This window comes from Psammomys obesus, unplaced genomic scaffold (assembly GCF_907164565.1).
Source record: "Psammomys obesus unplaced genomic scaffold, mPsaObe1.curated_primary_1811, whole genome shotgun sequence".
NCBI classification, from domain to species: Eukaryota; Metazoa; Chordata; class Mammalia; order Rodentia; family Muridae; genus Psammomys; species Psammomys obesus.
Genome location: NW_026594311.1, coordinates 1,543,847 through 1,567,601, shown reverse-complemented (window position 1 = coordinate 1,567,601; position 23,755 = coordinate 1,543,847). Strand labels below are relative to the sequence as shown.

The window sequence follows — 23,755 nt, the reverse complement described above, 5'->3', positions numbered from 1 at the left end:
TTCTTGATGCCATTTCTGTGCCATTTCAGGACTGGTAGTGTGTGCTGTGTGTCTTGGACCCGGCCATCCCTGCATGGTGACCCCAGGCTCCCAAAGCGCCTTATTAAACATTTATGCTGACCCCACTACCAAATATTTTGATAAAACATCAGCATCTGAAGTCTTTCCCACCCAAAACTGGACAAGCCCAGGATTTCAGGCCCTGACACCCTGCAAGCCACCTCTGATGGCTAACTTTCATGAGTCATCTAAGAAAAAAATTAAAAAAAACACCACAGTCATTTGAAATGAGTTTGTATAGAATATATTTCACTCTTTAAAAATAAAACTTTCAGCAGTAATAGCATCTATATACAAAAATAAACATCTTCACATAAATAATTTATACGGTAGGCGGTGGGGAGGGCAGAGGGCCTCCTAGGAGTCACCAAGCAATGAAGGGCCAGGAAAGGGAGAATGTGCTAAGGACCCTCAGGCTTGGTCTGCTGAGGTGACAGTGCAGGGCGGAAGGGGACAGGGCTGCACTGCAGGCAGAATGCAGTCTTTCTCCCCAAACTGGATACAGACATGAGCTCCCGTGAGTCCTCCCTGCTAGGACGCTCTTGGGTGTTCTCTTTGGGTGTCAGAGAGATTTGCAGTGGAGCCAGGGGAGGAGATGCAGGCAGCAGCATGAGGCCCCTCCGAGGGTCCACCCGGCCTCTCATACCCCACCACTGCTCCCCAGCGGCTTCGTACGGCCCTGTGGTGTCTCTGTGATTCCGATGCTCTTTCACGCAGTGGCTAGACCCAGTCCTCCGGAACCGAGGTTGCTGGGAGCCGGTGGCAGCTGAGGTGGCAGCCGGAGCCTACGTGGGCTCATCGGAGGCTGGGTGGGCGTAGGCTCCAGGCAGTGGTGGCGGGTGAAGGGCCACAGTCATGCAGGTAGTCACTCTGGCAAAACTCTGGGGCAGGGTGGCAGGCATGCTCCACCTGAGCCCGCCTCCCTGTGGAGCCGCAGGGCGTAGGGCCTGTGGGCTCTCCTTGTACATCTGTACCACCTGGAAGAGACACCAGCCCCGGTGAGCCCCTTTGTCGACCAAGCCGGGCTTCTCAACACTCCCTCCGCTCTGGGTCCCAAAGCTGCCACTCTCAGCTGACGGAGGGCCCTCTGCTAGCCGCTGAGGGCATTTGGTAATGGGTCTGTCCCCTCCCTTACTTTTCCACCTTGTCCCTTAGGCGTGGGCAAGGTGAGAGTTTGGTCACCTGTGGTGGGGGGCCTAGGATGGAGAGCAGTACGGGCAGCAGCAGGAGTCCATGGAGCAGGCCCAAGAGGGTCAGCACTGTCAGCACCACAAAGAAGTACCTGGGAGAGAGGGCGGGTTGGTGGCCAGGCCCCAGGCCAGGGTGGGCAGTCTTCCCTTCCTGAGCCCTCTTGTACCTTATGATGAAGTCAAAGCTGGAGCCAGCAAGCATGAGCAGACCCAGCAACGTGGAGACAGCGCCATCCGTCACAGGGGCGAGTGTTTGCTCTAGAGCGCGAGCCGCCCGCAGGTTCCGGCTACCCTGGCTGGTCAGGAAGCCCTAGGGAAGAGGCCTGGAGTTGCTCCTCTGCCAGTCACTCCTAGCAAAGGTTTTCCCGTTCCAGTTCCAGGGTGCCCCCAGGCCTTCCCCCGTAGAAGGGAATGGTCTGGAAGCGTCTTCCAGTGCACTCTGTTAACGTTAGAGATTTGTCTGGCCACACAGCGCAGTGCCCAGGTAGGTGTTGATGGTGTCTGGTCAGTAATTTTGCTCACTTTTAATCCCAGCTCTTGGAGGCAGAGGCAGGAGGATCTCTGTGAGTTCGAGGCCAGCCTGGTCTACTACATGGTGAGTTCCGGGACAGCCAGAGATACACAGTGAGACCCAAAAAAAAGCATTGCTGCCTATGCTATGATGGTAAGATTGCCTGTGGAATCTGAACCGCTTACTGCCTGGCTTTTTTACAAAGTCAGCAAGAGGGCTCAGGGGATAAGGGAGCGTGCAGCCAAACCCGGTGATCTGAGTTCATTTCCAGGGTCCACAAACTGCAAGGAGAGAATTGGCTACTACAGGTTGTCCCCTGAACAGCTCCTCTGTGCCTCCAAGTTAAACATAGGCACTAATAAAAAATGTATGCCGGCTTCTAGCCGAAGAGGGTGGACAACGTGCTGACGTCACTTCTCAGGATAGCTGTTTTTCTTTGTTTCGGGGTCAGGGGTCTCGATTGTTCTGGAACTCACTCTATGGACGAAGCCAGTCTTGAAATCACACAGATCTGCCGGCCTCTACCTTCCAGGTGCTGGGATCATGAATGTGCTTCCATGCCTGCCCTCAGGGTAGCTTTTTCTGTATGTGCGTGTTTTTTTTTAATAATTTACTTATTTGCATTTTATGTGCATTGGTGTTTTGCCTGTGTGTGTGTGAGAGAGAGAGAGAGAGAGAGAAAGAGAGAGAGAGAGAAAGTATTGAGAGAGAGAGAAAGTACTGAATCCTTGGAGCAGGAGTTATAGACAGTTGTGAGCTGCCATGTGGGGACTAGAAATTGAACCAGGTCCGCTGGAAGAGCAGCCGGTGCTCTTAGCTCTGAGCCACTCTCCAGCCCCAGGGTAGTGTTTAAAATTAAAACAAACAAACAAAATTTGTTTGTTTTAATTTTATGTGTATGGGTGTTTTGCCTGCATGTGTATGTATGTGCAGTGCCTGAGAAGGTGAGCTTTGGGTCCCCTGAAAGAAGGTACAGATGGTTGTGAGCAGCCAAATGGGTTCTGGGAATTTAACCTGTGTCCTTTGCAAGAGTAGCTAATATTTTTTTTTTTTTTCTGTTAATCTTTTTCTTCAGCACCTCACTCAGGGTAACATTTTTTAAGACAGGGTTTCTTTGTGTAGCTCTGGCTGTCCTGGAACTCTGTAGACCAGACTAGCCTTGAACTCCTCCTGCCTCTGCCTCATGAGTGTCGGGATTAAAGGTGTGAGCCACCACTGCCTGGCTCACAGGCTTTGTATTGTGTTCACTGGCTCCTCCCCATGCCCTCACTCCTGAAGTTTACCTACAGTCTTCATTGTTTGCTTGAAACAGGGTTTCATGTAGCCTAACTGGTTTCTGACTTGCTACGTAGGCTGGCCTCAGACTTGTTACATACTGTGGATGAACTCATCCTCCTGCCTCTACCAACCAAGTTCTGGGATTATAGTCCTATGCTACCTCTCGCACAGCTTGTTTTATTATTTATTTGATTCTTTTAGGCAAGGTCTTTCAGGTCACTATGTAGCCCAGCTGTCCTTAGCACTGCTGTGCTCCTCCTGTCTTTGACTGAGTGCCTGATTACACACATGCCATCAAAGCAGGCTCATATATTGTTCTTGGAATCCACTCTGGTAGGGCTGTGGGGATGGGAGAAGAAATCTCTTTGTGGAGACTGGTTGGTGTGTTGGTGTTAGCTGGCCCATAAATGTGAAGCTCTGGGAGAGTCCTGGACCTTTTTTGGCTCTTAGGCATTTGTTTCAGTAGAATCCCTCCTTCACCCCCACACTGCTATCCATGCAATTCCTGATCCCCTCTACAGTAAAACTACCTGAAAGAATGGTTGGATCCTAGGGATGAGGATGTAGCCTGGCATGGTGGTAAACCCAAGCATGGAGGAGGTGGAGGCAGGAAGATCAGGAGTCCAAGGTCATCTTCAGACACACAGGTAGTAGGAGGTCAGCCTAAATTACATGAGCCTGGCTGAGGGGGAAATGTTTCCTGTCTTCCCACCTTCCATTCTGTCTCCAAGCGACTCCAAACAGGCCTTCATTTCTTTCTCACTACAGACATGACCCTTCTTTATTTACTGACCATCTAGATTACTTAAGATCTAAGCATTAAGGCTGGAGAGGAGGCTCAGTGATTGAGAGCACTTGTGGCTCTTGCAGAGGACCTGGGTTCAATTCCCAGCACCCACACAGCGACTCAACTGCAGCTTTAACTCGGAGCCTTCTGTAAAAAGGCCGTGGCCCCACTACGGCACTGTGTTTGCAGCCCTTTTCATTTTATATTCTAGATTTATTTGTGTGCATGAGTGCTTTGCCTGCATGCGTGTACGTACGCTGTGTGTGCCTAATGCCCAAAGACATGAGAAGACGGAGTTGGTCCGCTGGAGCTTTTAAAGATGGTTGCGAACCACCAAGTGGGTGCTGGGAATTGAACCACGGTCTTCTGCAAGAGTAGCCAGACCTCTTAACTACTGAGCCATCTCTCTAACCCTTATTTTTATTTATTGAGGTAAGAGCTTGCTAAATTCCTCAGGCTGGCCTTGAATTCTTGAGCCGTCTGCCTCAGTCTCCTGAGAAGCTGGGATTTCAGGTGTGAGCCGCCATGCTCAAATCTCTCCAAATTACTCTTCCTCTTTGGAGCTGTTGTGGCCTCAGACTCATACTGTAGCCAAGGATGGCCTTGAATTATCTCGCTGCCTCTATCTACCAAGCGATGGAGTTAGAAGTGTGTACCACCATGCCTGCCTCTGGCTTTCCCAGTTCTTTCTGCTGTTGTTGCAGTTAGGCAGCGTCTTATTATGTAAGAGTGGCTGGCCTGGCAATTCATAGATGGGGCTGGCCTCCGATTCCTAAAGATCTGCTCACCGCTGCCTCCTGCGTGCTGGGATCAAAGGTGTGCACCACCATGCCCAGCCTAAACGTTTAAATAGTTCCTGGCACACAGAGGGTGATCTCACTGTTTGTTGTTAAGAACTGGCCAGCTGGCCTTTTCTTCCAGGGCCTCTGCTTACCAGTGCCACGTGGACCGTGAATTCAACACCAATGCCTACAGAGGCCACAAGGATCACCACGGGGATGGCACTCAGCTTGATGCCCAGGAATCCCATGATGCCAAAGAGCTCCACAGTCATCATCGACAGGACCAGCACCTGCGGAGGGCAGGGCTTACCCAGGGCTCCTGGCAGGAGCAGCATCAGTCTGGACAGGGCGGGGTGGGTTGCCACTGCGGTCTCTCCCACGCCACCCTGCAAGTACTCACTATGAGGCCGGCTGTCCACGGGCTGAGCAGCAGCACAGCACAGACAAGGAAGGTGCACACGAGCAAGACGCAGACGGCCAACAGGAAGCAGCGCCGAAGACCCAGATACTGCTCCCAGAAGAGGAAGGGGGAGCCGCTGGGGTAGGCGTGCACCCCAGCCTGGCCCGCCTCAGTGCATGCTGCCCGGGCCCCTTCGATGGCTTCTACGAAGTCTGCAGTCTTCTGGAGTCCATGCAACAGGAAGGGGAACTGGGCGAACTCCAAAGGCTGGGCTGCAGGGACTGCGGACAGGACAGAGGGAGGTGAGGGAAAAAGGAACAGTCAGGGGGATGGGGGGAGGGCCATGTGGGCTGAGGGCCAGGCTCCAGCTGAGCTCCCGGGACTCACTGCGAAGGTTCTCCCCAGTGCCATCGTACTTGTCGTGCAGCCATTCGGGAGGTGGGGGGTAGAAGTTGGCCTGGGAGGCTGCTAGGCCCAGGGGGTCACTGCTCACCCACACAGTCAGCCCCAAGTAGAAGAGTTCTGGTGGGATCAGTCCCTCCTTGTCCACCAGTTTCCTTGTGGTCAGCTGTGAAGGCAGAGAAGGCTAAAGGCCTGGGCTCTGAGGCCTGGAGCCCACCAGCGCTCTTTGACCAGTTGGCCCACTCCGTACCTGGTTGAAATCCAGAGGCTCCTGGGCATTCCCGGTTTGGATGAGCAGCTTGTAGGCCAGGGCGCCATCTTCAGAGCCGTTGCGGTAAGAGTGGCGGGTAATACGTCCAGAAGCCCAGTCCTGGTCAAATGCAGCCTGGATACCTGGACACACAGGACGGGCCAGGATCAGCCTACAGCTCTTAAAGTGCTGTGAAGCGTTCCTACCTGTCGGTCTCTTGGCCTCTTACCTTGTAGCCAGCTGCGGTAGTAATGCAGCCAGGTGCGGGGTGCCTGGGTGGCAGGGGGGCGCAGCACAGCCTTGAGGGAACTGAAGCGCTGGTGCAGATCAAAGAGGGCGCGTTGGGAGTGGGCGTAGTCAAAGCCACCCTGTGTCACCAGGGCCACCTCGTACAGGGAGAAGTACCTGAGCTGGGCGCTCAGGAAGGCATGTTCCTTGGTGCCCCGAGGTACCACATCTGTCAAGGCCAGCCCGTCTTGTACCAAGGTGGCTCCATAGAGACTCAGGCCTAAAAGTGCCCCGAAGAAGAGCAGCACCAGGGCCTGTGGGGAATGGGAGCTAAGCAGGAGGCCCAGGGCTGGCCTCAAGCCCTCTGCCCTCCCTGGGCCAGACGTTCTGCCCCACCTGGACTAACCTTGGCTTGTGTCTGGAGCAGTAAGGGCGCAAACTGATAGCGGGCAAAATGGGCAAGAGTCCAGTGGGCACAGAGCAGGGACCTGCAGGCCGCTGTGGTCCCTGTCCCCTCCTCTTGGCCTAGAAGGTCCCGTGTGGACCCTCCAGGGCTGTAGAGTTCAGAGCCCAGTGGGTCAGAAGTCGGAGACAGCAGGTGGGCTTGAGGCGGCAAAATGGTGACGACATGCTGGCTGCTGGCTTCGCAGTGGGTAAACGCCTGCACGGTGGCAGTCAGGTGGGCAGTGCCCACTGGTACTGCTCTGTCTCCTAGCTCCTGGGGCAGCATCTGAATGACCTGAGCAGAGCAGGGGCTGGAAGAGTCAGGGAGAGCCGATGGGTCATGTGTTGAAATGCGGGGCAGGGGACAGGCGAGGGGGAGGTTGAGGAGGGAAAAACCTCGGGCACGAAGGGACGGTACCTGGAAAAGCAGCAGAGAATGTCGAGGCGCTGGCGGTGGCGCCGGCGCAGGTCGAGGCTGAGGATGGCGGGAAAGACAAGCAGGACTGCGGCCAGGTTGCAGCCCACCACTATGGCTGCCTGGGGGGGCGGGGGCGGGCAGAGGCGGAGTGAAGCGGCATTCTCCGCGCCGCGCCCGCCCCCGCGCACCTGCTCGCCAGCGAGGCCTCACCTGCAGGGAGAAAGCCCGCAGCGCCGGGATGGGAACCAGGACAGCCATGAAGAAGGCAACCATGTTGTTGATGGAGGTGAGCGCCACACTGGTGCCTGTGCGTCTCAGGCACTCGCCCATCCGCTCCTGCCGGGACAGAACGGGCATACCCACGGGTCACAGACGACTATGGGACGTCAAGGCAGGGCAAAGGGAGGCTCAGGAACCTGGCAGAAATGGAATTCTGATGCCACAGCAGCCAACATTTGCTGGGTACCATGAACGGGGCATGTACCATTCCATGCACCTGTCCTGAATTACATCTCGGGTCCTGTGTCGGCCCTCAGGACGCAAGCACTGCTAACCTCACTCCCATTTCTATACTTATATACTTTTGTGCCTTTTCTATGCACAAAAAGGTTAATGAGCCAATCAGACAGGATCACTCAAACTAAGAGGCTTTGAACCACTTTGATGAACTTCAGATGGGCCGGGCCCAAGCTGGTGGGTGGGTCCTTACTGGGAGAGGGGTGTCAGGTGGGACCTTTGTAAAGGCATGAGCCAGCAGGAAAATGTCATCCACGCCGATGCCCAGAGCCAGGAAGGGCAGCACCTGGAGGGGCAGAGCGGGGAATCAGTCACCCGGAAGGACTGTGTCACCCGGAGACCGCCCCGAAGGCTGCCCCGCCCCGTTCTGGTTTACCTGAGTGGTAGCGGCATTGAAAGTGATGCCAAGAAGGGCACAAAGCCCAAGGCCTGAGGCCACTGCCAGGGCCACCAGCAACACCCCAGCAAGGCCCACGGCACCCTGGGACTGGGAGCAGTCCCACCGGAGCATGGTTAGGCAGGCATAGGCCAGCTATGGGGAGAGAGGACACAGTCTCAGACTGGGGTTCCCAGGTGGACACTTGCTGGAGGTGAGGCTACACCCAGGACTCACCATGAGCATATAGCCGCCTGCCACGCGGGCCGCGCTGACTTCAGAGAACTGGCGCAATATGTCATCCAGGGTGGTGGAGGAGAAGGCGTGGATCTTCTGGGATGCGTTGGCAGGCAGAGCCTCCTGGGTTAGCTGGAGTGACAGGCTGAGTGTGAGGAGGGGACAGGAGGACGGAGTGGCCTCGGAGAACTCCTTCGTCCCGGCCCACACTGACCTGCACAAAGCGCCGCTGCCAGGCCTGCAGCACCGCGCCCGCCTGCTCCTCACTCCAGCCGATGTCATGTGTCTGGTAGTCGCCTCGGAAGTGCTCATACAACTGCCGGGGACTCATCAGCAGGAAGGTGCTCTGCAAGGCCTCGGCCCTGGGGGGAGTATGGGAGGGAGGGTCAGAGTGTGACACTCAGTGTGGATTCCTCCCCTCCCTCCGTCAAGTCCTGGGGGAGGCCCCACCTCAGCAGCTGTCCTTGGAGATCTCTGGCTGTGCCTCCCAGGAGCAGTTCCTCTTGCCAGTGCATGAACTTGTGGGAGAAGCCGTGGCAGCCCCCACTCAGTTCTCGGGCCACACTGGGGGCCTAGAGGGGAGCAGGAAAAGGTTTACGAGTCTTCAGAATTGTAAAAGTTGTATTTAGTGTGTGTGAGTGTGTAAAACTAAAACTGGGGGGCTGGAGAGATGGCTCAGTGGTTAAGAGCACTGTTTGCTCTTCCAGAGGTCCTGAGTTCAATTCCCAGCAACCACATGGTGGCTCACAACCATCTATAAAGTGATCTGGTGCCCTTGTCACTTATATACATAAAATAAAAAAACAAACAAACAAAAAAAAAAAAACAACTAAAACCAGATAAAGCCCTGGGCTTGTACCTCCAGGACCCATGCCTGACACAAAACTCAGTGGGCCTGACTCTGCTGGCTTCCACAGGCACGCATATATGCAAATAGGCAACACACACATACACCCTAAAGCAAAACAAACCAAAAGCAGGGTGTAGACTTGGGAGACAGAGGCAGGTGGGTCTCTGTGAGTTCCAAACCAGTCTGGTCTACACAGTAGGTTCCAGGCCAGCCAGGGTTGTTTAGTGAGACCTTGTCTTAACCCTGTCCCTTCCCCCACCAAACCAACCCACACAACAACAAAGCCAAATACTGAAAAACAAAATGAAAGGACAGGGGACTGCAGAGATAGCTCAGAGGTTAAGAGCACTTGCTGCTCGCTCTTTCAAAGGGCCGAGTTTGGTTCCCAGGACCCATTTCAGGCAGTTCACAACTGTCTGTCAGCCCAGCTCCTGACACTCACACGCACATTCAGGCACATAAACCTACATACAATTTTTAGAAGAAGGTTATTCGTGTGTCTTGAGGGTTCTTTAGAAGTACATGAGACCGGAACGCTCACGTGTGCGCGTGTATGTGCACATACGCGTGTGTGTTTCCAGAAAATGGAGATGGGCAGAGCGCCTCTCAGAACACAGAAACACAGGGAATAGAGAGGGACGAGAAACTGTCTGACTTGGCAGATCTGGCCAGGAACCCACCTGCCTGCTGAGATGGTTAGGGGCACTAGGTGGGCAGTGCTGGTCACCGGGGTCCAGGCAGGGTCGTCCCACATAGGCCTGGCCCACCTGTGCCTTGTCGAGCAGCTCCCGGAAGCCCTCCAGGGAGGCGAAGGGGCCCAGCTCCTCCAGCAGCTGCTGGGGGTCCAGGTTAGTCCACTGGATATCGGGGCGGCCCCTGGGGAAAGCCTGTGGTTAGAGACGGTCGGGAAACGACGCCTGCCCCGGCCCGCTGCTGTGGAACCCTGCTTCACCCGCCCACTCACCCTCAGAGGGTGACTCTAAGGAGAGAGTGCAAGGCTCAGCTTGCCTCAGCTGCCAGGCTGCACCCGCACACCGGGCTGCTGCAGTGAGCTTTGGACACAAGGGACCCTGGGGTAAGTGTGCTTGACCTATGGACAGGTCCAGAACAGCCTCACAGGGGGTCTACACTAAGATGGCTGCCCTAAGCTGGGCACGGTGGCGCACGCCTGTGACCCCAGCACTCTGGGAGGCTGAGGCAGGCATATCTTTGGGAGTTTGAGGCCAGCCTGGTCTACAAAGTGAGTACAGGACAGCCAGGGCAACACAGAGAAACCCTGTCTCAAATGTTAAATAAAAAAGATGTCTGCCCCGCTTCTAACCTGTCACCAGGCATGCACCTGCATCTAACAGGCTTTTTTTTTAATTTTAGTCCAAGCAGCAACTCAGCCAATAGTCAGCTATATGTGAGCAGGAAAGTCTCAGATCTTCGCCTGAGGGTCTATGTGTTCTGTCTAAACCAGACAGGCCCTCCTTTCCTCCGGAGGACAAGAGGCAGGTGGAGAGCCCTGGGCGGGCCGGGCTCTCTCTGATCCCTCCTGGGAGGTAACCGGGACTTGGCTCCCACTATCCTTTTCATTCATGCCCCCACACCTCTTCGGGGTGCAGGGGAGTCCCTGGCGGGAGATAAAACAGGGCTTGGGGGCGGCGGGGGCGGCACTCACGGCAGGTAGGCGGAGCCCCCCTGGAGCTTGGCTCCCTCCCAGAAGCAGTCAAGCGGGGTGAGGATCACACACGGGAACAGCTTCTCAATCATCTGCCAGGGACACCCCAGGCCTCGTCACTCTTGCCCCTGGGATACCCTGTTATCCTCCCAACACCCACACCCTTCCCACGGTACCTCTGCCCGGCTCTCAGGAGCAGCCCTGGGGTACTCACCCGCTCAATCATTCCATTTTCAATAAGGGGAACCCCTGATTTGTAGCAGATTTTGTTCAGATCCCAGGACCTGTAAGAACCAGGGCCCAGGAGCTCAGGAGGAGAGAGAACCCTGTTCCTGACCCTCCACGTACCCAGGGCCTCTGCCGGACTTACTTCCCAAAAAGTGACACAGTTACTTTACTGGCTGCGAGTGCTGCCTGGAGGTGAAGGCCCAGGGCCTCGGAGGTGAGGACGTTTTCCCCCTCCTGGCGTGCAGTCTGAATCAGCATCTGGGAAGTGTAGGCAGCCTCCTCCCCCAGCTTCTCTTTGGTATAATGCAGCTCTTGGCTCACCCGGCTGTCCACTGCCAAAGCCAAGAGAAAGGGCTGAGGGGGGAGGGTCCAGGCAGACCGGAGCTCTGGGAAATGGGGTCCTAATCTCTGAGGGCTCCAGGTTAGGAAATGCTGTGGAAGAGTCTTTGCCTTTTCCTTGGTGGCCTTACTCAACTCCCCCCAACCCCCAAATCTCATATCCTGTCCCTCATCTCAGGAGAGCAGAGAAGCGAAAACTGCAGGACTATATGGTGGCCTAGAGTTTAAGTGTGACCCACAGTGGCTGGGGTTCAGTGTAAAGGCTTGAAGATGTGAACCGGGTGTGTCTCAGTGGTAGAATGCCTGCAAAGGACATGCAGGGAGGGCCCTGGGCTCAGCCCCCAACCCTGAAGCAAAAGAAAAATCTCAGTGTCGGCTGGGCTTGCTTGGTTGTAGGGATATCCACAAGGAGGCCCCAGTCCCTCTCTGCTTAGCTAGTCAGGACAAGGAGGAGCCACGGGGGTCTGTAGGAAGCATTCACTAAAAATATGGTCTAGAGGCTGCTTCCAGTCAGCCCAGGGCAGTGACGGCAGCACCTGGGAATGATACCCTGCAGCCCGAGGGCAACAGGGAGGGTCGGTCTTCGGTGTGATTGCCCCTGGCCTCCACGCCTTGGTGCAGTTGAAATCAAGGGGGGCCGAGAGATCCCGACACCCTTCCCCAGCCTCACCGAGATGAGAGGCGGGCCTGTCTTGACTTCCTTGATCCCAGCATCCCTCAAGTTTTACATCACGCTAGCCATGGAACCATACTGTACAACTGGGACGTGAGAAAGGATGGGATTTTTTTGTTGCTGTTTTTGTTTTTTGAGACAGGTTTTCTCTGTGTAAGAGCCCCAGCTGGCCTTGAGCTCACAGAAAATCCACCTGCCTCTGCCTCCCAAATGCTAGAACTAAAGGCATGAGGCACCATGCCTGGCTAGGAAGGGACATTTTGAGGTGACATGCCCGTGACTTGGAGGAGGGGAAGGGCCAGCAGGGTCACTTTGTGGATTTGGTCTGCTCTCAGACTACCTGCCTGGAGGCCTTTCTTGCTAGTCACTGTCCCCCTCTGGAATCCACTTCACCTGTTCCCCATTCTTTTCTTTTCTTTCTTTTTTTTTTTTTTTTTTCACTCTGTCTGGCCAAGAACTCACTGTGTAGCCGAAATGGTCTCAGACATGGGACTGTCTTCCTGACTCTGCTTCCCAAGTGCTGGGATTACAAGTGTGTGCCACCATTCCTAGTAGCCAGTCCCTCTTCGAGCCCGCAGGCCTGTCCTCACTCAAGCCTCTGTTAGCTTCCCAATGCGGATTTGCACACGTGCTCCGTCCTTTGCCCTTCCTCGTGAACATCTGGTACAGCCACACCGCTTTCACACTCACTCTTCTTCCCCATCCCCATGACTGCCCAGGTCTACATTGATTAATTTATTCCACCAGGCTTGGGTTAGCGGCTGCCACACAGAAGGAAGCCGGGAAGGGCAGAGAGAAACTGCCCTGTGAGAACACGGAGGCATGGGAGGAGAAAGAAACTGGGAGACATGGTAAGAAATTAGGAGAAAGAAACACAGTTACACTGGCAAGACTAGAGAATCCTCAGGACAAAATGTGGACAGAGGAAGACAGACATCAGCTGACAAGGCTGGTGCCCGATACCAGGGCAGAGAGAGCACATTGTACTCGGGAGGAGGAGATAGCTTCAGACACTAGAACAAAGCTATCTTCAGGCCTGATCCCAGGCCCTGCTTCTAATAGTCTGCGTCTTGGCAGATTACTCTCTCTGAGCCTCAATTTTCACTTTTAAAATTTATTTTAAAATATTAAAAAGATTTTTTAGGTATATTTATTCCATGCATATGGATGTTCTGTCTGCATGTTTGTATGTGTAACGGGTGCATGCCTGGCGCCCTTGGAGGTCAGAGGAGGAAGTCAGATCCTCCAGGACTGGAGTTACAGATGGTTGTGAGCCACCAAGTGGCTGCTGGGAATCAAACCTGGGTCTCTGTAAGAGTACCCAGTGCTCTAAATCACCAAGCCACCTCTCCAGCCCAATTTACTCATCTTCAAAGTGAGGCCGAGTGTGATGGCTCATTCCTGTTAGCCCAGCACTTCAAAAGCTGAGACAGGGGGACCAATGTTGAATTTCATGGGCTTCCCCAGCCTGGCTATACAGTGAGCCCCCGGTCTCAAAAACCAAACCAACCAAATAAACGGAGGTGCACACCTTGGTAGGATTAGAATAAAGGCAGGCAGGATGGAGAGATGGCTCAGAGGTCCCAGCAGCCACATGACAGCTCACACCTGTCTGTAACTCCAGTTTCAGGGGATCTGACGCCCTCACACAGACATACACACAGGCAAAACACCAATGTACATAAAATAAAAATAAATAAATCACTTTTTAAAAAAGGAATGAAGGCAGGCAAAAGACCTAGGAAATTGCCTGGCACCAAAGGTGCAGATAAGGAACTGTAGCCATTAACTGCTAGGAGAGAAAAGACATGACAGAAAAAGGAGGGAGACTAGGAGAGAGAAATAGCAGCTGGGAAGAAGTGGGAGGAAGGCAGGAGCAGAACAGAAAATGAACACATCCGCCAAGGACTGGTTCCTTCACAAAATGAAATATTAGCCAGTGTAGACACTACTCCCAGGCAACAGTGTGCGCCAGCCAAGTGCTCTGTCCTAGGATACCTGCCCCTAATCCACTATATATATATATAAATAATTATATAATTTTTTTTTTCAAGGCAGGGTTTCTCTGTGTAGCCCTGGCTGTTCTGTACTCGCTTTGTACACCTCTAACTCAGAGATCCACCTGCTTCTGCCTCCCCAAGTGCTGGGATTACAGGCATATGCCACTGTGCCTGGCTCTTTTTTTTTTTTAAGGCGGTCTCTTGTAGCCCAGGCTGGCCTTGAACTTGCTCTGCAGTTGAGGACAACAGTGAACTGATATAATCTTCCTGCCTCCTGCAGAGATGAGCATGCCTGTCTAAAGGCAGTGTGGGGAACTGAACCCGGGCTTTCCAAATGCTAGAAAAGCACTGTGCCAACCGAGCCATACAGCATCTGGGCACATTGGCACTTTTTGTTTTTTTGGCAGTGCGGCCTCGTACAGCCCAGGCTGGCTTCAAATTTTCTATGTGGCTGAGGTAGGATCACTGTGAGTTTAAGGCCAACTTGAACTACTGTGTAAGATCCTGTTTTAATAACAAAACAGTAATAGATTGTTAGCTACTAAATTAATAGAAATGTAAAAATTGACAGCCTTTCTGGATTATAGAGGTCCACTGTGGAGCGTGGTTTGGAACACTCTTTCAGTACTGATGCTTGAAAGTACCAGTCTGAAAATTGTGTCTGTCAGAGCCTAAGAGCTATTGCAGAGACTCGGGCCTTGTGATCGGAACAGGGATTACGGTAGGTTCTGCACAAAGGCCCAGATGATCTGATGTTTTCATTATCTGACAAGCCAGCAAGGGCCGGCCCATAAATTAGGATCCACTGTTAAAGGTTTGGAGTTTCGATACTTAAGAGAAACTAGGTAGGGGGCTGGAGAGTTGGCTCAGCAGCCGTTCTTTCAGAGGAGCCGGGTTTGATTCCCAGCACCTGAATGGTGGCTCACAGCTGCCTGTGAGTCCAGCTCCAAGGGATCTGGCATCTTCTAGCCTCTGCAGGCACACAGCAAGCATGTGGTGCTCAGACATACATGTAGACAAACACCGGAGCACATTAAAAAAAACAAACACAAGAGTGAGACAGCAAAGTGCCATAGCAGCGCCGAGTAAGTAACTGAACCAAACCGTGGAGGGCCTAGAGGGGTGTGTTCGGGGCTCATGTCTGAGCCTTTGCAAGATCTGATAGGAAGCAAAGGACAGGAAGACTCCAAGCAGGAACTGACCAGCAGGCCAGAATTCTATGTATCCCAGGGGGCGATGTGGAGGCAGACTTGAAGGCCAGGCTGATTTGGTTCCTTAAGCAGACTGGTTTCACTAGCCATCCTCCAAAAGGCCGATGGCTATGGACTGGACTCCTAACTCCTCTCTAGCACCACAGAGTGAAACCACATTTTCCAAGAAGCCAACTGCAGAATCATGTTGCATTTTGTGCATGTGTGTGCCTCGTGTGTGTGTGTGTGTGTGTGAGAGAGAGAGAGAGAGAGAGAGAGAGAGTGTGTGTGTGTGTGTGTCCAGAGGTTGATGTCAGGTGGTGTCTTCCTCTATCACTTTCTGTTCTTTGAGACAGGTTCTCTCACTGAACCTGGAGCTCACCATTTTTTTGTTATATCGGCTGGCCAGCAAGGCCCAGGATCCACTTGTGCCTATGCTGCCCGTGGAGTTATAGATGTGTGCCCCATGGCGTCTGCATAGGTATTGGGAACTCGAGGTCCACATGTTTGTGTAGCAAGGCTAAGGGGCACCTCCCAGGCCTAGTACCTTATCGTTGAGACACCGTTTCAGTGAGTTGCCAAGACTGGTTTTGAATTCACTCTCTAGCCCAGAAAAGTCCTTGAACTTTCGATCTCGCTTCCCAAGTGACTGAGATTACAGGCCTATGCATACCGGCCCAAGGAGATGCAGGGCTGGGAACACGATTCAGCTTGGCATGCTGCGGTCCCCAGTGCCACATAACCGACTGTGGCGACACTCATCGGTGATCTTAAGAGGACATGAAAGCGGGAGAACCAAGGCTGGCCCTCACTATGAGTTTATGGCAAGCCTGGACTACACTCTGTCTAAAGAAAGGAAAAAGGACGCAAGATAGAGAGAATCCTTTGTCTTTCTCTCTTTCTTTCTTGACCGGGTCTGCCTACGTTCCCTGGCTGGCCTAGAGCTCTCAACAAGAACCCTGCCTCTGCTTCTAGCCATGAGCCACTGTGCCTGGGTACAACTTTTGTTCCCCACTATTGTAGCAGCAGCTTGTCATCGTCATCGTCATCATCGTCATCATCATCATCATCATCAATGTGGCCCAGACTGGCCTTGAACTCACTATGTAGCTGAGGCTAGCCTTGAACTACTGATGATCCTCCTGCTTCATCTGCCCAGTGCTAAAATTATAGGTAGGTGCCAGGAACAACAGCTTCTTGGGATGAGCCTGAGGACAAAGTCTCATGTGCTGAAGACAGAGGAGAAAGAAGGAACCTGGGTCCTGGCTGATGTCCCGTCTGCCAGACTAATCGCCCAAGAATTCTCTATTGCCAAATTTCCTGCTACAACAATAAAACCCCAGCCTCTTCCTTCCTGTTCTGTGTGCCCCCTTTCTTTCCCTTTCATGTGGCTCCGAGGACTCCAAATGTATAATTAGCAGGGTTTTTCGGAAGATTGAAAAGGTCTTAACTATGGCATCATCACCAGGTGGAAAGGATAGTTAGCTTGGAGAGACATGAGCAAGGAGGAACCGATAAATGGGCGAGGACTGGGACCAGCCCCAGGGATTTAGCTCTGAGCTGCTGTGGGCTCCACCAACAGCTGGGTGATCCTCCCTCCCTTCGCCATGAGCCATCCAATGGCTGCCCGCCCCTTGTCTTCAAGTGAGGGTGCATGCTATCCTTTGCAGTTTACTGTTTGTGTGTGCATGCGTGCAGCTGTCCATGTCCGCGTCCACATGAAGAGGGAGGCAGGAGGGGATCAGGTGTCCTTTGACGCTGCAGCTTACGACTGTGTGTTTGTGCGTGTGTAAGCGCGTGTATGTGACCCTCAGTTTGTTACATGGGTGCTGGAATCTGAACTCTGGTCCTCAAGACTGCACAGCAAATGCTCTTAACTACTAAGCCGTCTTTTCAGTCCCTCCACCTCGTTTTTTGGAGAGGCGGTTTCTGCCTGAGCTGGAGCTCACCGGCTAGACTAGCTGGCAATTCTAGACCCTGCCTGCCCCACTCGCCCAGTGCGGTGTGCACTGCCACGTCTGGTTTTTACATGGGTGCTGGGGTCCACACTCGGGTTCTCAGGCTTGTACAGGAAGCACTTTAGCCACAAGCCATCTTTCTGGCCTCATGACTACCAACTTTTGGGCCCCTCTGCCCCCTTTTGTGGTTTACAGGGTTTCTCTGTTTGTTCTGGAACTCACACTGTAGACCAGGCTGGCCTCAAAAGCAGAGACCCTCCTGCCTCTGCCTCAGGGGTGCTGGGAGTAAAGGTGTACGCCATCACTGCTGGGCAAGCCTCTTCGTTTTGATCAGGGAAGTGGTGTTTGATCCCTAGCCCTCACACCTACCCCCCAAAATCAGGAGAGGCAAAGGGAAACACATCATCACATTTACAGCCGAGGAGGGTCCCGACCTCTGAACCTTGCTAACCAAGCAGGCTCCTTCTACTTCTAGTCCTAGAAAAACAAAGTCTCTTCAGCTCTCAATTTGATCAGCTCCTCCCTGTGAAGAGAGCAGACTCAACTACGTCCATATAGAGAAAAGATCACACCACAATCACTGCTTTTGGACAGTGATCCTACTAATCTCAACACAGAGAGGTCTGTGGCAGGAGGATCCCAAGGTCAGGGTCACCCGGATGACATGAGGAGGCCATATCTCAAAAGACCCAGGACTAGCCACCATCCTCTTACACTGCCTTCCTCAGAACCACCACAAAAACCTAGCAGTGACTAGGACAGGAGAGAGATGAGCGACTGTGGCTGTCCAAGCCAGAGTTTAACAGGGGAAGATGTGGGGAATGCAGAAAGAGGAAGGGCAGGGCACCGGAGGGAGACTCCCTCTCCTGTGGCAGGGTATTCAGAAGTCATTTGGGACCACCCAAGCAGCAGTGGTTTGTGTGGGGGCAAGCATCTCTGCATGTGTGTACATGTGTGTCCTGATGCTGGGGGCAGGCTGGCAGGCAGGGAGAAACATCTGCTCTGGACCCTAGGGCTGTGTTAAAGAGTGTGAATGCTTAGGAGTCTGCAGAGGGCTGGGGGTGGAGATGGGGTGTGGGAGCCCAAGATGCAGGAAGGCTCCAAGGAACATCTGCTCCGTATCCTAGGACTTGCCAGCATTTGAAATAACTCGAGGGTGTGAGACTGCGACCTGGGACCTGCCTTGGGAACGGGCCAGGGCTGGGGAGGTCTGGGGAGCCCACAAATGCAGATTTCCCAGGGAAGAACAGAGCAGACGCTGCCCTTGTGGAACAGCTGCCGAATGAAACCAGGCATCGGGAAAGAATAGAGGCATGCTGAAATTCTGAGTTGCTTAATGCCTCCACTAGGAAGTGAGGATTTGATCTCGTTTGACCCTGACTATTGCCTCAAAGTCTAGGCTATTTCTCCATTAAATGGCTGCAGGGGCCTGGGTGCCTGAGATTTCTGCTCAGAAGCCGGGTCAGATAGGTTGCTCAAGGTTTCCTATTCCTCCAGACCTAACTTTTCTTTTTTGCTCTGCTTCGCCTCCTCCCCTCCCCACGGCATCAGGGATCAAACTTAGGGTCTTGTGCACGCTAGGCAAGCAGCCTGCCATGCTACCCAGCCACATCCCCAGTAATCTTCCTTCTGTCTGTCTGTCTCTGAGACAGGCTGTTGTCGAATTGCTGGACTGAAACCAGTTCTCTTGCTTCAACTCCCTGAGTAGCTAGAATCACAGCGCTAACTTCCGAGTTTTCAGTGAGACGTCTCTCCCTGCTAGCCAACACAATAACACTTTGCTTTGTTTTGTATGGAACTTATCCCAAAACATATTTTACTTTCCTTGGCTACTGAAAAAAAGAATGGGTCTTGTTCCATTTGTGAACCCTGATGTACAGTTAAAAAAAAAAAGGCTAGCTATAAATGCTAAATAGACACACACAAATCAAAGACAAATATTCCAGCTGGGAGCAGCTGGGAGGTGGTGGTGCACACCTTTAATCTCTGCGCTCAGGAGGCAGAGGCAGGGGGATCTCTGTGAGTCTGAGGCCAGCAGCTTATTCACAGGACGCTACAAGTGTCCATTACAGGTGAGAAAGGAGGATGTGAGACCTGGATACAGTTGATGGAAGAGACTTAATTGCCTAGAATGCACAAAGCCCTGGCTCCACTCACAGCACTGTGGAGACTGGAGGAGAAATAGGCATTTTCCAAATTGCCCAGACATACAGGCTCTGACCAGGAAATGCCCCACTAGATCTTTGACCAGGCCTGCCGGCCAAGATCAGGAGCCAGCTCCTCATCCCGACCTTGTCTTGGGCTCTGTATACCAAAGCAGCTATGGCCAGTGTTGGTAACTCACCTTCTACCCAGAGCTGTTCCAGGTCTGTCTCAATAATGGCCACTCGGAGACCCAGTGCTAGAGCCCCAAAGCCCACCAGTCCCAGGAAGAGCACTTTGCCACAGTGTCTCTGGATCTTGCACCCCAGGGAGAAGAGCAGGCCTTGGAAGTAAGCACGAAGCCAGAGAGGAGCCTGCAGGCTCCCAGCTAGGATCTGGGATGGGAAGAGAAGGGTCAGCCAGGTGTCAGCGTAAAGATGTGGAATCCTTCCCCTTTCTCCCTCTGTCAAGTGCGTCCTGGTCTCCTGACTTCTCGATGCCTGCATCCTGGAAGCAGCTACAGATAAAGGCTTCACATTTTGAAGACTTAACTCTCTTCCCCTGTGCTTGCTCTATAAGCACACCTGAGCACGCCCTCCCCTTTTGGTGAGCCTTGTGAGCTCCGAACACACACTAGCTGTCAGTTGGGCACAGGTGAACCCACAGACACACTGTTTTCACTGACCAGGTAATAGGAAGTAAATAAGTAACACACCACTGGCTAACTCTCACTTGTCTTCAAACACAGATCCAGGAACACTTGACGTGTAAACATCACAAACCCCGCGGAAGGACGGTCAAGTGACAGACACGGCCCTGCTTCTTCTAGCTTCTCCACTACTCACCTGAGGTGCTGAGGGCCCAGCTGGAGGTGCGTAGCTTGGAGGCAGCTCTCCAAGGGACAGTGGCCGAACCATGCTGGCGAGGATGGGGGGCGCGAGCGCCCCCGACCTGCGTTATCTAAGCGCTTCCATTGGCTACCTTGGCCCCTTGTGCCGTCCGGTCGTGGGTGAGACACGGGTGCAGACGCAGAGGAGCAGCGGGGAGCGGCCGTGCGGGGTGGTGGCGCCAAGCCCCGCTGGGTCTGTGGGCCGTGCTCCAAAGCGCTCTTCGCGTGTGGGTGGGACCGGCCGGCTGAGAAGCGCCTCACAGCTCAAGGTGGCAACTGTGGATCTCGGGAAGCAGCAGGAGCCTCAGAAAAAGTAGCTGGCCGGGGCGACGCCCTCCCATTGGCTGAGGGGGACGCAAATTACCCGCCGCCCTGCTGCCGGATCTGTTGCTAGGTAACGGCGCCGCAGGGGGCGGGGCTGGAGACCACCCAGGCAGGGCCACCCCTTGCCTCGCCTCCCCGGCTCGGCTGCCCGCCCGCGAGGCCCTAAGGAGCGGAGAAGGGAGGGGGCTTCTGGAGGCGCTAGTCGCCGGCCAAGAGTAGGGAAGGATGTTGAGAAAGGGAGTCTGCTGGTTCCCTAGGGCCAGCCTTTCTTCCCGACCCAGCGCGACCCCGAAGACCTCCTTCCCACTCTTTCCATGCAGGCCGGAGTCATCGCTCTAAAATGCAACTCTCATGATTGCTCCAAAGCCCAGAGCCCTGCACCATCCAAACTTTAACTAAAGCTTTTTCGCTCCTAAGTGCCTCACACCCACTCGGTTGTCTTCCAGTCCCGAATTGCCCTCAGTAATTTCCCAAGTTCACATGTTCTTGCCTTTGTACATGTCGGGGCCCCTTTGTCTTGGCAGATAAACTTTATTTATGGTTGTGAGCCTAGCCTTTAACGGCTGAGCCATCTCTCCAGCCCCAGATAAACTTTAAACCTGAATTTGAATCAGCCCAAACTTTTGGAAGCCTTCCTCTATTCCCTTTTACTCTTTGCAGATAATTGCCTTTTTTTTTTTTTTTTTTTTTTTTTTTTTAGGTTCTTACTAACATTCAGTTTGTAAAATGTAGTTTTTAAAATGGGTTTTTGAGATAGACCTCAGGTTGGCCTTGAACTCCTGATCTTGCTGCTTCCACCTTTCAAGTTCAGGCCTGTATTGTCCTGGCCTGTCCTATTATTGTATTTGTGATGACATAATTTATGTACAACATTTGAAAATCTGTTTACTCTACTGGAAAGTAAGCGCTTGGGTCTGGAGAGATGGCTCAGTGGTCAAGAGCACTGTCCACTCTTTCAGAGGTACCGAGTTCAATTCCCAGCAACCACATGGTGGCTCACAACCATCTATAATGGGCTCTGATGTTCTCTTCTGTCATGCAGGCATACATGTAAATGGAGTGCTCATATGTGTATAAATAAATAAATCTTAAAAAAAAAAAAAGAAAAAAGTAAGCGGTGCTCAGTGATGCTGAGTCCATCCCTAAGAAACCAGGTGTCAGCTTTCCCATCTGATTGTGTCTGTTTGCTCCTACCTGGTATAGTCTGATATGGCATCAGAGGGCAAAAATCAATATCCTAATACTGAACATCTGGGAACTTTTGGGCATTTGGGCATGGTGGACAGGCCTTTATCCTAGCACTCTGGAGATCAAGGCCCCAGCATAGCCTACTTAGAAAGTTCCGGGGCAGCCAGGGTTACCTGGAGAGACACTGTCTCAGAAAACAAACAAAGCAAAGTTTGGGGAAAAGGAAGAGTGCAATAAATCCATTATTTTGAATCTGTTATCACATCTGGCTAGCCTCTTGCTCAATTCTTCCAGACTTTTTAATCATTATATCATAAATATTTTATATTACTACACAGTCAACCTATCAATCATCTGCAGAATGTCAGCAGGACAGATTCCCAGAAATGGGGTTGTCTGGGTCAAACAGCATGACTCTGTTTTTGGTCTTCCTACACACTGTCAAACTTTTTGAGAACTTGTGTGAATTAACATCAGCTCTAGGGCTTAGTCTTAGGGTGAATACACTCCCAAGGGATGAGCAGCTAGGGAGGAATTAAGGCAGCTGCCTACAAGGCTGCTGCCCTGTGGCTGCAGTGGCTCTTTTGTTTGTTTTTGCAGAGGACCTGGGTTTGGCTCCAGGGGATTCAACACCTTCTGGTCTCTGAGGGCAACTTCACACACATGAGGCACATACGCTTAAGTATTACAAAGAGGAAGGAAACCTGTGTGCACAGTACTTTTCCTCCTGTCTGCCACACGATGAAGTCCACTGCAGAGAAAGTGCACCACTGGCAAGAAATAGAAACAGTTCTGAAGTGGACCTCCGAGGCCCCTGACATTGCTCTTGGGGCTATAAAAACAGGGAATCCCTGGAATAAGCACTGGAAGGCATTATAACGCCAGAAGTCTGTCATTTCTTGAGATCTTTCCTCTTACCATATTCTGCAAGCTAAAGGTCATAGAGAAACAGGTTTGTTGTCACCTCGGCCTCCACTCTGCTTCCATTACTAGTTGCCTGCTGCCTGCTGCAATTCCCATTTGTGGCAAAATCCTAGCTTTTTCCCCCCCAAGATGATCATATGCAGTTGAGGTGTATCTTAAGCTCTTCATTCTCATGACACTTGGCTTGGGCTTTTTTGTTTTGTTTTTTGAGACTGGGCTTCTTTGTGCAGTCTTGGCTGTTCCAGAACTCATTTTGTAGACTACACTGGCCTCAGACTCACAGAGATCCTCCTGCCTCTGCCTCCCTGAACAGAGAGATTTAAAAAAGGCATGCGCCACCATGCCCAGCTTGCCTCTGCTTCTTGAGTGCTAGGATTAAAGACTGTATCACTACATCCAGCGTTTTTTCTTTTTTTCAATCTTTTCCTTTTGAACTTTAGTAAATGTAAAATATTAATTGCTGGTCTACCTCTCAAGTGTTGAGATTACAAGTGTATGCCACCACATATGGTTTATGCAGTACTGGGGATTGAACCCAGGGCTTCCCATATAATAGGTAAGTATTCTGTAACCTGATCTACAACTCTAGCCTTTAACATAGGATTAAATGAGATAATAGATGTTGCTGAGAATAGTGCCTTGGGCTGGAGAGATGACTCAGCTGTTAAAGGTTCACAACCAAAAAATGTAAGAGAACAGTAGGGCAGTGCTGGCACACATCTTTAAGCCCAGCACTCCAGAGGCAGAGGCAGGGGATTGCTTTGAGTTTGAGGTCAGCCTGGTCTACAAAGTGAGTCCAAGACAGAACAGAGAAACCCTGTCTCAAAAACAAACAACACACACACACAAAAAAACCCACCACCACAACAACAAAAGAACAGAGGACAGTGCCTCAAGGTAGAACACACACACATACTGTGGGAGAAATCGAGGGCTGTAGTTCAGGGGATGATCAACGAGAGTCAGGACAGTCCATTTCTGTAATTCTCCAGACTTAACATGAATTTTGCTTGCTTTTGTTATTTAGGCTAGGCAGAGATGATGACCATAATATAGTGGGGTAAAGAGGCCTATCAGATGTAGCTGCCATGTCTGCTACATGCTCATCTTCCCATTAGGCAGCTTCAGATCAATAGCAGGTATCAAGTCTGGTGCCAGAGCCTGCAACCAGGGTCAGATGAGCATGGGCAGAGAGACTTCTGGTACCAAACAGGCAACTCATCATTTTCCATGTGGCTCAGGTCAAGGCTAGGTCATTCTGGCCTCCAACACAATGTGTTCTGCTTCTGCCTCTCTTTCCCTCAGGGTCAGCTGCCTCACAGAGCTTTCTAGACCTTGTATCTGGGTGGTCCTTCCCATGGACACAGTTAGCTATTTAGTGTTTTGTTTTTGTTTCTGAGAAGGGGTCTTCCTGTGTTACCCAAGCTGATCTGCAACTCCTGTGCTTTTAAGTGTTGGGATTACGGGCACTGAAAACACACTGGACTGCTTAGAAAGTAACCTATGAA

The 23,755-nt window shown here is 52.4% G+C and overlaps 1 protein-coding gene across 1 annotated transcript; it reads right to left on the bottom strand.

Annotated features, from left to right (window-relative positions):
• Positions 1-320: 320 nt before the first annotated feature.
• On the bottom strand, positions 321-19,839 carry Ptch2 (patched 2). The gene is made up of 22 exons (XM_055618465.1): positions 19,768-19,839; positions 19,125-19,317; positions 10,763-10,952; positions 10,607-10,676; positions 10,393-10,484; positions 9,410-9,605; positions 8,330-8,451; positions 8,094-8,241; positions 7,880-8,011; positions 7,643-7,798; positions 7,460-7,552; positions 6,961-7,086; positions 6,751-6,869; positions 6,295-6,643; positions 5,890-6,202; positions 5,661-5,803; positions 5,396-5,576; positions 5,009-5,289; positions 4,761-4,898; positions 1,418-1,560; positions 1,243-1,342; positions 321-1,037 (listed from the first exon to the last, which is right to left on the bottom strand). The coding sequence occupies exons 1-22, from the start codon at positions 19,837-19,839 to the stop codon at positions 846-848; spliced, it is 3,549 nt and encodes a 1,182-aa protein (XP_055474440.1). The 3' UTR covers positions 321-845.
• Between the last annotated feature and the right edge of the window lie 3,916 nt (positions 19,840-23,755).

Bases quoted from the DNA above. Each gene is read 5' to 3' on its own strand.
- Ptch2 (XM_055618465.1), bottom strand. From the start codon at position 19,839: ATGGTTCGGCCACTGTCCCTTGGAGAGCTGCCTCCAAGCTACGCACCT. The intron at 10,485-10,606 runs GTGAGTACCCCA...TGTCCCTGGCAG, and splicing joins AAAATGGAATGATTGAGCGG to ATGATTGAGAAGCTGTTCCC. The intron at 6,203-6,294 runs GTTAGTCCAGGT...CATTCCCCACAG, and splicing joins TGCTCCAGACACAAGCCAAG to GCCCTGGTGCTGCTCTTCTT.